This window comes from Pantherophis guttatus, chromosome 4 (assembly GCF_059756535.1).
Source record: "Pantherophis guttatus breed Tessera chromosome 4, ASM5975653v1, whole genome shotgun sequence".
Lineage (NCBI taxonomy): Eukaryota > Metazoa > Chordata > Lepidosauria > Squamata > Colubridae > Pantherophis > Pantherophis guttatus.
Window position 1 is genome coordinate 92,156,364 of NC_142066.1, and position 13,813 is coordinate 92,170,176.

The window sequence follows — 13,813 nt, forward strand, 5'->3', positions numbered from 1 at the left end:
TTGATCATCAAATTTCAGTTTTCCATGCAACATTGTAGTCATTTCCCTTATTTCCATTTTCAATGATAAGTCCATCATTTTCATCATTTCCTTAAGTTCCTGCACTATTTTGTTCTTTCTAGATTGATATTATTCCAATTTGAAATTATGTTGTAATCCTTTTTTTTTAATCATCAGAGTGCTTATAGACAAACAAAGCCTCCTTAAAAATTCTCACAGCTGTTATTCCTTTCATAGTTTTTTCCAAAACAAAGATTCAGTGTTATAGTAACTTTTTTTTCTCCTGAAGATGGCTCTCTACAATCCACAATTGCAATCAGCAGCCTAAAAAAGTATCCATTTTGTTTGCAATCCACTTTAATAAGTCTTTACTTATTTAATTTTTCCTCTTCTTCTGTTTCACCTTTATAAGTACCAAATCAATTTAAAATTCAGTCCAGATTTGCAAAGTCCAAATTCCAACTTTACATTGCAATTTAATTTCAATTTGGAATCTTTAACCAGTCCTTTCTATTGTGGGTTTTCCTTCTTTCTTTAATCTTCCTTCCTTTAAAATTCCCAAATTAGATAAAGATCTTTTCGGGTTCTTAATTCTAGTTTTTTAAAGTTCTCCAAATAATTAAATCCAAAAAAACCAAACAATTGTCTGATCGGGTTTTGTCACTTTATAACTTCCGCTTTAATCTTCTTCTTCCATCCTTTCCCCACGCCTATTAGCCACTGTTATACTGCTAAGACATTTATAATTATTTTATTATTATTATTTTTAAAAGTTTTTTATTATTTTTTTAAAACATAAACATAAAACACGTCTTTTCAAAACAAAGCTTTTGATCTGGTCACAAATTAATACAAATCACTAACAAATCTTAATTTTCAATTAACACAACTTAATATTTTATTCAGTTATTTCCCTCAAATCTGTTTATTTAACTATGCCATTATCCCCAAAAACCAGTTACTTAAATCTTAAATCCTAACCAATTATCATTCCCTTTTTCTCTTTCATTTGCTTAGATGGATATATTTTTAAAGTATAAATCATACGTTATATGATAAATCATCCTCTTGGTCGTCCGAGATGCCCCTCCTTTCCCCCCGTCCCTGCAGGACGGTTCCGGTCTGAAGACCCATCAGTTATGGTTCGGCAGCCGGAGTTTTTGTGGGACTCATCAGAGCCCGCTATTTCCCCAACTGTCTCACCGCAACGCCAAACCAGAAGTCCTCCTACATTTATAATTATTTTAAAAATCCTCTTTTTTTATTTATTTATTTGTTTGTTTGTTTTGTATACCGCCCTTCTCCAGCGGGACTCAGGGTGGTGAACAGCCAAAATAAAAACAGAACATACAAAATTTAAAAACAGTTTTAAAAATAATTAAATATTTTTGGCCACAATTTAAAACAACCCAATTAAAATCAATTCAATTTAACCAAAACGGTGGGATCAAGCCAGCCCGGCTAGGTGAAATAAATAAGTTTTCATGGCCCAACGAAAAATCCGGAGGTCTGGTATTGTGCGTATCTCTGTGGGGAGGTTGTTCCAGAGGGCGGGCTCCGCCACAGAGAAAGGTCTCCCCCTGGGGGTCGCCAGCCGACATTGTCTGGCAGACAGCACCCTGAGGAGGCCCTCTCTGTGCGAGCATACTGGCCGGTGAGAGGCTATTGGTGGCAGAAGGCGGTCTCTTTCTTCAGCCTATGGCTAGTTGTCACTCACCTGACATCAATGTTCCACTCAATTCTCCTCTCCTGCACAATGCTTGGTCCGGTTGTCCCAGCTTATTGATGGTCACAATGGCCACCACCCCCTATTGCAGAATCAAGGAGAGTTTCCTCTGACCTCTGAGGAACTTGCCTGTTCCTCTTGGTCTTCCAAAGTGCTGTTCTGCCCCAGCTACAGACCCCAAAGAATGCAGCACACATAAAGTCCGTACAAACCTTATTTTACTAATTAAGGATACTAATGAGCTTTCTTAGTAGTTTTTTTTTGTTTTTTTTTTAAAATTTGATTTATATGCCGCCCTTCTCCGGAGACTCAGGGCGGCTTACAATGCGAATTGTACGAATTCAAGTACAGTTTAAATCAGTCTTTTCTGAACAAGAGCTGTTAATTTAACTTCATTAACAGCCAACAAGAATCCAAGAATAATGACTCAATTCTGAGGCACAGTATTTCAGATAACCGTAATCTTACTGTGATTGGCAGAATGCCCAGAAGCAATTTGCAGGAAAACTGACGAGAGAAGCAAGAGCCGATCAAATGTTTCTGGAATCAAGACGTGAAGGAATATGAACGAAGTTGTTTCCTGCAAATTGCATCAATTGTCGTCCTTCCTTAAATAGGCTAGGGGAGTGGCCAATTAGCCCCAAGCCTTACTCTCGAGGAGACCTCCTCCTGAGGAGCCACTCCTGCCTTTTAACAGCTCTGTGTGCTCGTGCATCAAGAAGAGGCTCCTCCTCTTCTTCCTCTTCACTTATGGGAGCTTCTGGAGGTTCTGAAAGCCCTGGCTGAATCTCCGCCTCTAGCACCACATCTTCTCCAGCCTCCTCATTGTCTGACTCGAGTGCCAGCTGCACAGGCTGCTGGCGCATCACCACACCAGCCTCCTCGCTGTCGGAATCAGCTACTAGCTGCACAGGCCGCTGATGGGCCACAACAGGTACCTCTCCTTCTTCCCTATCCCTACAAGACAGATCCGGTCCGAAGGCCCCTCTGCAGCGGTTCATCAGTCTAGGATTTCCCAAGGCTCATTAGAGTCCGCTAATCCCCGACTGTATCGCCGCAACGCTTATGGTCGAATCCCTGAAAAGTTAATTTTTGAAGGGTTATATACATGTAATCCTCAACTTACAGTTCATTTAGTGACCGTTCAAAGTTACAATAGCGCTGAAAAAAGGTGACATGACCATTATGACCATTGCAGCATCCACATGGTCAGATGATCAAAATCTGGATGCTTGGCAACTGATTCACATTTATGATGGTTGCAGTGCCCTAGGATCACCTTTTGCAATCTTCTGACAAGCACAGTCATTGGGAAAGCCAGATTCACTTAACAACTGTGTTACTAATTTAACCAGTGCAGTGATTCATTTAATAAATGTAGCAAGAAAAGTTGTAAAACAGGGCAAAACTCACTTAACAAATTTCTCACTTCGCAACATAAATTTTGGGCTCAATTGTGGTCGTAAATCAAGAACTACCTGTCCTTATTTTTTTTTAAAAAGCATTCCATCATTCCTAGCTGGGTACTGTTGACTGGCTAAGGTTGGGGAAGGAAATTTGGATTAAGATACATGCTGATGAAATCAAGTAGGAAAGTTCTTAAAAGGTTTCTGTCAAATAATGGATTTTGGAAAATTAAATATTCTAGAAAGTATTTTGTGATATGAGGAGTTGTTAAAAAAATTTACATTGGAAGTTGAATGAATTTTAATAATTTGCTTTATTTCATTCTATGCAGCCATCTTTCTACAGTTCTGGGAAACAAATTTGACCATGGAGCAGAAGCCATTGTGCCTACTCTATTTAATCTGGTCCCTAATAGCGCCAAAGTAATGGCTACTTCTGGATGTGCAGCCATTAGATTTATTATCCGTGTGAGTATATTTCTGTTACTTTAAAAAGCTACTGCCAATTAGGCATATAATTTATTGATTACTAATCATCAAGCATTATTTTCAGCAAAATAAACTGTACATTTGCCGTAGACAGGGGTGTCAAACTCTTTTCATTGAAGGCTGCATGAGGGTTGTGATTGACCTCGGGGGACTAGGTGGGCGTGGCCAGCATGACATCATTCATCTCAATGGTCCGAACTCCGGACCTAAACAAAACAGAAGCTTACTTGCTCTGGAACCAAGCAAAGTGTTTCTTTAGGCCGAAGTCTTGGCACGAAATGAGTCTTGTAGCAAGTCTGTGGAAAAGTCAGCATTGGGAACATTCGCCTTCCAGTGCTTCGTTATAGGCATCTTCCAGCCCCTGGGCACGACTCCACCCGGTAGCCAGGCTATCAGGTATGCCTCCTTTCAACACTCAAGAAAGAAAAACCCCAACTCCATTTTCATAGAGAACGGTACTTTTACTGAGTATGAACTGAATGCAACCAAACAAAAGCAAAGTCTGAGGCAATAGGCATGAAAATCACATTTATTTATTTATTTATTATATTTCTATACCGCCTTTCTCCCGTAGGACTCAAGGCGGTGCACAGCCAAGAAAAATATAGACACACAAACATCATAAAATTGCTAATTAAAATTATTACTTAGTTTGGCCAATTAAATAAAACCCAGAATTAGATAACATTTTAAAAATCATTCACATGTTCATATGTTTAGCCCCACCTGTTGGAACATCAGGGTCTTGAGGGCACGGCGGAAAGCACAGAGATCAGGGATATTCCGTATCTCCGGGGGCAGTTCATTCCAAAGGGTTGGAGCCCTCACAGAGAAAGCCCTCCCCCTGGGAGTCGCCAGTTGGCATAATTTGACTGACGGTACCCTGAGTAGTCCCTGTGAGAACGAACTGGTTGGTGGGAGGCTATTGGTGGCAAAAGACAGTCTCGTAGGTACCCAGGTCCTAAGCCATGGAGCGCTTTAAAGGTGATGACTAACACCTTGATTCGCACCTGGAAGACCACCGGGAGCCAGTGCAGCTCGTGCAGGAGAGGTATTACATGGGCACAACGAGCTGCGCCCATAATCACCTGCGCAGCTACATTCTGGACCAGCTGGAGCTTCCGGGTGCTCTTCAAGGGGAGCCCCATGTAGAGAGCATTACAGTAGTCCATATGGGAGGTGACTAGAGCATGAGTGCCGTGCGCAAGGCGTCCCGATCCAGAAAGGGATGCAACTGGCGGATCAGGCGAAAGGCCCCCCTGGCCACGGCCGTCATGTGCTCTTCTAAAGATAGCCGTGAATCCAGGAGGAGGAGAGTTGCGAGCCCTCTCTATGGGGAGTAAGGTCTCATCCCCAATTGTCAGCGATGGTACCAGCTGACTATACCGGGACGCCGGAAGCCACAGCCACTCGGTGTTGGAGGGGTTGAGTCTGAGCTTGTTTCTCCCCATCCAGATCCGCACGGCCTCCAGGCAACGGGACATCACAGTAAGAGCATCATTGGGGTGGTCCGGGGCGGAGATATATAGCTATGTGTCATCAGCATACTCATGAACACTCATCCCGAAACCACGGATGATCTCGCCTAGAGGTTTTACATAAATGTTGAACAGAAGGGGTGAGAGGATTGATCCTTGCAGCACCTCACAAATAAGGTGCCTCGAGGTCAACCTCTGCCCCCCTGCCAACACAATCTGCGACCGGTCAGAGAGGAAGCAGGAGAACCACCGAAGCACAGTGCCCCCTATTCCTAACCTCTTCAGCCAGTGCAGTAAGATACCATGGTCGATGGTATCAAAAGCCGCTGAGAAATCTAATAGGACCAGGACAGAGGAACAACCTCTGTCCCGAGCTCTCCAGATATTATCATCCAATGCGACCAATGCCATTTCCATGCTGTATCATGGCCTGAAGCCCGACTGGTATGGATCCAGATAGACAACTTCATCCAGGTATCGGGGTAGTTGTCGTGCCATCACACTCTCAACAACCTTCGCAACGAAGTGAAGATTGGAGACTGGACGATAATTTGATAATATAGCCAGGTCCAGGGAAGGCTTCTTGAGGAGGGGCTTCACAACCGCCTCTTTCAAGGCAGCGGGAAAGACACCCTCACTCAGAGAAGCATTTATAATCCCCTGGAGCCAGCCTCGTGTAACCTCCCGGGAGGCCAGTACCAACCAGGAGGGACACGGGTCCAATAAACATGTGGCAGCGCTAAGCTTGCCCAGAATCCTGTCCACATCCTCAGGAGCCACAGAGTCAAACTCTTCCCAGATAACACTCTCAGGACCTACCCCCGTCTCCTCCCCTGGATCTACCCAATCGGAGTCCAGGCCTTCCCGAATCTGAGCGACTTTATCATGCAGGAATTGCACAAAATCCTCAGCTCGACCCTGTAAGGGATCTTCCCACACCCCCACTTGAAGTAGGGAGCGGGTCACCCTAAACAGTGCGGCTGGGCGGTTCTCTGCAGATGCAATAAGAGCGGAGAAGTAGCTAGACTTCGCCACTTTTATCGCCACTAGGTAGGTCTTAATATAAGATCTCACCTGTGTTCGGTCAGATTCAGATCGGCTTGTCCTCCAATCGCTCTCCAGGCGTCTTTTCCGACGCTTTATCTCTCTCAGCTCCTTGGAAAACCAAGGAGCTAGTCGAGATCAGCATCAGGTCAGAGGTCGCAAAGGCCATCTCACCAGCAGATGGCAGGTTAAAATCCCCCATAACAATAAGTCTGGGGGTTTCCACCGTCACCTCGGCTATAACGTCAAGCAGCTCAGGCAGGACCGCTGTCACGTGTCAGGGAGCCAGGTACGTAATCAGTAGGCCCATCTGTATCCCCCGACCCCACTTCACAAGGAGAGACTCACATCCGGCTATCTGAGGAACAGTGGCCTCCCTCGAGCAAAGACTTTCTCTAATAATTGCTGCCACTCCCCCACCCCTTCCCTGAACCCTTGGCTGATGGAATGCACGGAAACCTGGCGGGCAAATTTCCACAAGGAACTCCTCCCTCCTGGCCTAAACAGGTCTCTGTAATCCCTGCCAGGTCAGCACCCCTCTCCGAAATAAGATCATGAATGAGGGGGGCTTTATTTACCACTGACCTGGCATTACACAACATCAGCCCTAGACTCAGGGCCTGAGACTCTGAACAATCCGGGAAACGAGCAATGCTTTGGGGGTCGGAGTGCGCAATCACTCGCAAACAGCGAGTGCGCACTCCCGAAACATAATATGGCCCCAGGCTACCGTCATATCTGCCCCTCCCACTTATTATACTAATGCCCATCGTTTCGTCCCCCTGCATCCTTGTCAAATTTCTGTCCCGGTCCTCCCCACCATGATCATCAGACCCATTACCCCATTCAGTGGATTTATGCATCCCCCCAGATCCATTCCCACAATCCCTCCCAGAACTCCTTAAAATAGAAGTTAAAAATTTATCTAAAAAACCCCAAAGCCGTCGGTTTTTTGCAAACCATATAGAAAGCATCCTTAAAACCCTTCCCCCAACTGTCTAGTCAGGATTATCCAATCCATGTTCCCCCAAGAGGTCATCTGGGGTACAGCTTTCGATGGTTCCATCCTCCTGGTATGCCACAACGGTTGACCTTGAGTGGTTATCAGCGTGCTTCCCAGCTGCAGAGAAACGCTGAGGAAAACTTTCTCCCATTTACTCCACCAACTCATTTCCCCTCCCCCAGTTACAATGGCAGCTGATCAAGCAAGCAATATAAAGGCGGAGGCTGACATTCGGCCCTCCTGCAGAAGAGACATTATTCCTATAAGAAAAACAGAATAAGGGAAAATAAATTACATAAACAAGAACATAAGTAAAAACTCCAGGATTAAGGTTTATCAGGATATTTGGAATAAAACAATTGCAGCTGCTTCGGAGCCCTAACATCTCGCTCATTTACCCATTCAGACAGCTAAAGGGAAATGTTTCCAGGCCACCAAGTACTCCAATATTTCTTTGACCTCAAAATGCTGTTCCCCTTCAATGAGTATGGGGACAGAAAGAGGTTCTTGGTCCGGACGCAAAAAGGACGTACGTTGTGTTTCAGCAAACTAGCATGAAACATCGGATGAATTATCCGCAATGTTTTAGGTAGCTCTAATTGCACCATAACTGGGTTAACTATGCGTACGATAGGGAAAGGACTCTATCGTATTTGGGCCCAAGGTTTTTTGACTTTTGGGTAGTTTGCAAGTACTTGGTGGAAAGGAAAACCCTATCTCCTACTTTATAATCTCTACCGTGAATTCTTTTCTTATCAGCTTGGTTTTTATGAGCTTGGTAAACCTCGTCCAGGGCCTTAGTGTTACAGACCAGGTACCACGTAGCTGTTCAGTTCATTCAGCCAAAGAAGGTATCTGTGGTTTTCCTGAGGCAACTCTGGGATGGGCACAAAGTCTTGTCCTGAGGCTACCTTAAATGGGGTAAACCCAGTACTGCTGTGTATAGAGTTATTATAGGCGAGCTCTGCAAACAGCAACAAGTCCACCCAGTTATCTTGCTGATAATTTATGTAACATCTAAGGTATTGTTCCAACACTGAGTTAGTTCTTTCACAAGCCCTATTGGTCTGAGGGTGGTGGGCGGAGCTTAATCCCTGGGCGGAACCTAACAACCACATGAACTCCTTCCAAAAGTGGGAGGTGAACTGGACCTCTGTCCGAGATTATTCGTTCTGGGGTCCTGTATAATCTATACACATGTTGAATAAACAATTTAGCCAGAGTTTTAGCTGAAGGGAACTTGGGACATGGGATAAAATGCATTTGTTTAGAAAACAAATCAGTAACCACCCAAATGACTGTATTTCCTCCACTTTCGGGCAATTCAACAATAAAATCCATGGAGATCTCCTTCCATGGGGCTCCCGGCCTGGCTACATTCTGAAGTATCCCAGGGGCTTTCCCAGGAGGCTTCTTTGCTGAAGCACATATGGGGCAGCTTGCCCCGTAGGCTTCTATGTCTTTCTTCAGCGCCAGCCACCAGAATTGTCATTTAACTAAATGTAATGTCTTCACGAAACCAAAATGCCCAGCGATTTTAGCATCATGGGCATATTGTAATACTGCCCCCCTCAGACTGGCAGGGACATACAGTTTGGCTCCCACCCAGGCGAGACCCTCCCGAAGTGTACACTCATTGCAGTGGGCTAAAAATCACTCGTCAGTTTTTAGTGCTTTTTTTGACTAGTTGCTCAAGTCACCGGACAAGGTTAGGTCCCTTTTCGCCAAGGCTCTGATAACCACTGGTGCCGCCAACTGTTCCGTGGGGATAACCGGACGAATCACTTCCTCTCGAACACTGTTGTATTCTCAAGAGGGAATCTGCCATAAAGTTCTTCCCTCCAGGAAGGTAGCGCAGGGAGAAATTAAATCGGTTAAAGTGTTGGGCTCAGCGGACTTGCTTAGGTGACAGTTTTCGTAGCATTTTTAAGGCCTCTTAAGTTTTTGTGATCAGTCCACACCTCAAAGGGGTGTTTCGCCCCTTCCAGGAAATGCTCCACATTAACAGCGCCCAACGAACAGCAAAAGCCTCCTTCTCACAAATGGCCCATCTCCTCTCGGTCTCAGATAATTTCCGAGAGGTATAGGCATAGGGTTGCAAATTCCCCTCAGCATTTGCTTGGAGTAACACCGCCCTGATGGCCACATCGCTGGTGTTGGCCTGAACAACAAACAGCCTCCATGTCAGGATGTATAAGGACCGGTTTGGCAGCAAACAGTTGTTTCAGTTTCTCAAAAGCCGCCTGACATTCCATAGTCCACTCGAGAGGCTGGAGGGTTTTGGTCTCCCCTCTCCTTTTGTTTTCAGAAGGTTAGTAATCGGTAAGACAATTTTTGTGAATGAGGGGATGAACTGTCGATAGAAGTTAGCAAAACCCAGGAAGCTTTGTAGTTGTTTGCGAGTATGTGGGGGAGCCCATTCCAACATGGCCCAGTCATTTTCTGGATCCATTTCTATCCCCTCATGCGAAATGCTGTACCCCAGTTAGTCAATTTTAGTCTGGTGGAATTCGCATTTTGACAGTTTAGCATATAGCTCAACAGCTCTAAATTTTTTCAGAACGGCTCTCACCAGTTTTACGTGATCGTCCATGGTCTTGGTGTAAATAAGAATGTCATCAAGGTAGACCAGCACCCCCTTGTAAAGGTGTTTGTGCAGTACTTCGTTGATTAGTTGCATGAACACTGCAGGGGCTCCTTGTAGTCCGAAAGGGAGCACCCTAAATTGGAAACATCCCAGCGGGCAGTTTTAAGTAGTTTTCCATTCATCACCTTCCTTAATCCGAACTCTATAATTCGCCTCCCACAAGTCCAGTTTAGTAAAAATCTTTCCTTTGCCCTGGTGGGCTAGCATGTCCTTCATGAGGGGCAGTGGGTAGATGTTTTCTACACAAATAGCATTCAGGTTCTTATAGTCAATCACCAGGTGGTAAGATCCATTCTTCTTCTCCCGGAATAGCACCAGGGCTGCTACACGCGGCCTAGCCTCCCCCAGCTACCGACCCATCTAGCTGACAGAATGCAATGGGCCTTATCATCGTTTTTAGTCTTAGGCCCATTTCTTCACCAATCTCAGGGCTGATGACACACCTGGTGCATCCTGAATCTAGAAGGGCTAGCATTTTCCCGTGGGCTCCAGTGGATGGTACCTTTAGTTCTAATGAGATAGTCATGGGTCCCCCATTCTGACTTACCAGGAGGTTCTCGTCGGAATCGGTTTCGGTTTCGCTGTCCTCGGTGAGGGTTGGAGTTCCCAACTCACCCTGTTTTAGGAGAGCGAACTCAACGACTTCTACCACTTTTAGAGCAGTTTTGCGCGCGTTTTGTTGGCTCTCTTCCCTCCACTAGAGGTTGCCTTGGGTCCAGGCTTAGAGAAACACTCAGTAGCTCGGTGCCCTTCCTTTTCACATCTGAAGCACGTGGTGGACTTCAGCTTGGAGACCACAGGTCCCACTGCGGCCTTTGGAGCCCCCTTGTGGGATGAGGAGGGTGGTTGGCTCCAGGTGCACCCACCGCGGAAACTATCTCTGGCCAAGTCGCTCTCCACATCAGCGGCCAGCACGTACCAACTTTGCAGATCCCTAGGGGCCCCTCTGGAGCAGCAATCCTTGTAGACATCCTCATTAAGGCCATTCTTATAGCTTTCCAGCAGGGGTACCTCTGACCACCCTCTCATGTAGGATGCCAACTTGCGGAACTCCTGGGTGTACTCCGCCACCAATCTCCGCTCCTGATGTATGGACTTCATTCTAATTCTTGCCCTTCGCTCAGCTAACGAGTCCTCAAAGCGCGTTTTGAGGGCTGCCATGAACTAGTCATGATTTCTCATCAGAGGGGAATCTTCATTATGGAGTCCCACCATCCACTCAGCTGCCACTCAATTTTTTTTTTATTTATTGATTAGCCCTTTGGGCCATGTCAAGTGCGGAATTACAAAGACAAATCATTACAAAGGTTTGGTAAAACAAATTAAGTAAGATTGGAATAACTCGCAATTAAAATACAATTAGAATAAAATACGATCTAAAATAAAATCGGGATAAAATACAATAATTTAAAGTACCATTTAAATATAATTAAAATTATATTATAATATCGCCCCTGCATCTACCCAATCAGTGTTAACTGCTATTAAAATTACATTGTTAGATCAAGTGATCATTCTTACAATGTACCGCATTTTGCTGCACCAACTTTGTCCTCCTTCCCATCAACTTTACCACAAATTTAGCAATCCATTTTACCAACTGCAAGTTGGAACCTAACAAACAATATCGCAGAAAGTGCTCTTTAGATTTAGGGGTGCTGGTATAAAAGATCCTGCCTAGTTGATGTTCCCTCAGGTCTGAATATAGGGGGCAATCAAAAATTACGTGGGACGTAGTTTCGACTTACCCCGTCCCACATAGACAGACCCTTTCCCTTACAGGAATACCCTTATATCTACCCCAGAGCATATTTGTTCCAATTTGGTCCAACCTCAATTTTGTAAAGAATCTTCTCAGGACGGGAAACAAAGGCACAGCTAAATATTTTTCTATTTTGAAAATTTGTTTATTGGCTGATAACCAGGGGCAAACTTTTACTGCTGTCACCTGTGCAATATCCGATTGGGCACTTATGTCCTTAAATCTCTGTGCAATCCAATTTCGGATCTGCCTATAGTCGTACTGCTGCCAATTTAAAGGGATACCAGAGCTAGATACCTGCTTCAGAACTCTTGATAACCAGTTATTTTTATTACTTGAGATAATCTGCTCCATTAGTGCTAATTTTGGTAACCTCCCTTCCTCCATCTCGATTATTCTCAACCAATAATAAACAGTCTTCAACAAGGCCCTAGTGCCAGTCGCATGGACTCCTGTTTCTGCCCTTACTACACATGCTGGGGTTCCGGGGGACACTGCCAAAATTCTCCTCAGGAACTTATTTTGAGGGGTTTCCAGCCCAGGCAGCTTAACTGACCCCCATATTTCTGCCCCATAGGTAAGTACTGGTTCAATTTTCTCCTGGAAGACCTTTAGCACTGGGATTAATGAAGATGGGGTTTTCTCTAAAATAAATTTGTTTAATTGAGCCATCCGAGCCATGGCCTTCCGAGCTCCGGCTTTTACCTGCTTATTCCATTTGCCATTTGTCTGAAATACTAGCCCTAAATAGGTAAATGACTGAACTTGTTATATTCTTCTGTCATTTAAAACCCATCTCCTTATATTTTGTTACCTGCTAAATATCATTACCTTTGATTTCTCTATATTAATTGTCAGGCGATTTTTTATACAATACGCTGCCAACCTCCCAAGTGACCTTCGTAGCCCCACCTGTGAGGCCGACAACAAAATTATATCATCGGCATATAACAAGCAGTTGACCTGTCTTGTTCCTATACTAGGCCCATGGAGTGATGTATCTTCCAGACATTTTGGGAGGTCATTTAAATATAAGTTAAAAAGTGTTGGGGCTAAAGTGCAACCTTGTCTGACGCCCTTTTTTAATGGGATTGCATTTGTTACCGATCCTGACCTATTCACTCGAACTCTTACTTGGGTTTCCGTGTATAACAGTCGAATTAAATATAACAATTTCTTTTCTATTCCCATAGCCCCTAATTTATCCCATAAAATTTTTCTATCAATTGTATCAAAGGCTGCCTTCAAATCTATGAATGCCACATACAGAGGTTTTTTCCAAGACTTAAACTTTGTTATTAGATGGTCCAGCACAAAACAATTATCCATAGTAGATCTTCCGCTCCTGAAACCTGACTGCTCTTCAGCTAAAATGTTATTTCTCATTATCCAATCCTCTAATTTATGAAGCAAGTGCTTAGCATAAATTTTTGCTGAAATATCGATTAGACTAATTAATCGAAAATTATCTGGGTTATCTCTAGAGCCTTTTTTATGTAAGGGGATAATTATTGATGAACGTCAACTAGCAGGAATTTGCCCTGTTCTATTGATAAAAGTAAAGAGACCCGCCAGGACGGGCGCCCACCAGGCTATGTTATCTTTAAATAACGAAGCCGGGAGCGCATCCTGTCCAGGAGCTTTGTTTGTCTTCAGGGAGGAGATTAAACTCCTCACCTCCGTGATTGACACTTCTTCCCACTGCGGTAGGGCTTCATATTCCTGTATCAAGCTCGGAGAGGATATAAACTCATCGGAGCTATCCGCTGCTGCTGGCGTGGCCAAATGCTTCTCCCATCTTTCTGCACTAATGTTTGGGTCACTTATTAGTTTTCTATCTCTAATACCGTATTTTCCGGCGTATAAGACGACTGGGCGTATAAGACGACCCCCAACTTTTCCTGTTAAAATATAGGGTTTGGGCTATACTCGCCATATAAGACTACCCCTCTTCCAATGCACACCAAATAAAAATTAAAAAACATCAACTGGCTCACCTACAATGTAAAAGCAGCTGTGCTAGACCCAAAATGGCCCCTGCAACAAGCAGGAACCTCACACAGCCACAAAAAGCCCCCCCAAAAAACTTTCACACTCTAAACACACACAACACAACACAACTGGCTCACCCACAATGTAAAAGCAGCTGTGCTAGACCCAAAATGGCCCCTGCAACAAGCAGGAACCTCACACAGCCACAAAAAGCCCCCCAAAAAAACTTTCACACTCTAAACACACACAACACAACACAACTGGCT

At 44.4% G+C, this 13,813-nt stretch overlaps 1 protein-coding gene across 50 annotated transcripts in view; it reads left to right on the forward strand.

Moving 5' to 3' along the window:
* CLASP2 (cytoplasmic linker associated protein 2) overlaps window positions 1-13,813 on the forward strand; it is a 495,740-nt gene that overhangs the window by 273,952 nt on the left and 207,975 nt on the right. For all 50 annotated transcript variants that reach the window (XR_015734236.1, XR_015734237.1, XM_060686009.2 and 47 more), the window contains one exon: window positions 3,465-3,600. Coding sequence is in view for 48 of the 50 variants with exons in the window: in XM_060686009.2 (XP_060541992.1) it covers window positions 3,465-3,600 (136 nt within the window). In the remaining 2 variants the exon portion in view is untranslated. The remainder of the gene's footprint in view (window positions 1-3,464; window positions 3,601-13,813) is intronic.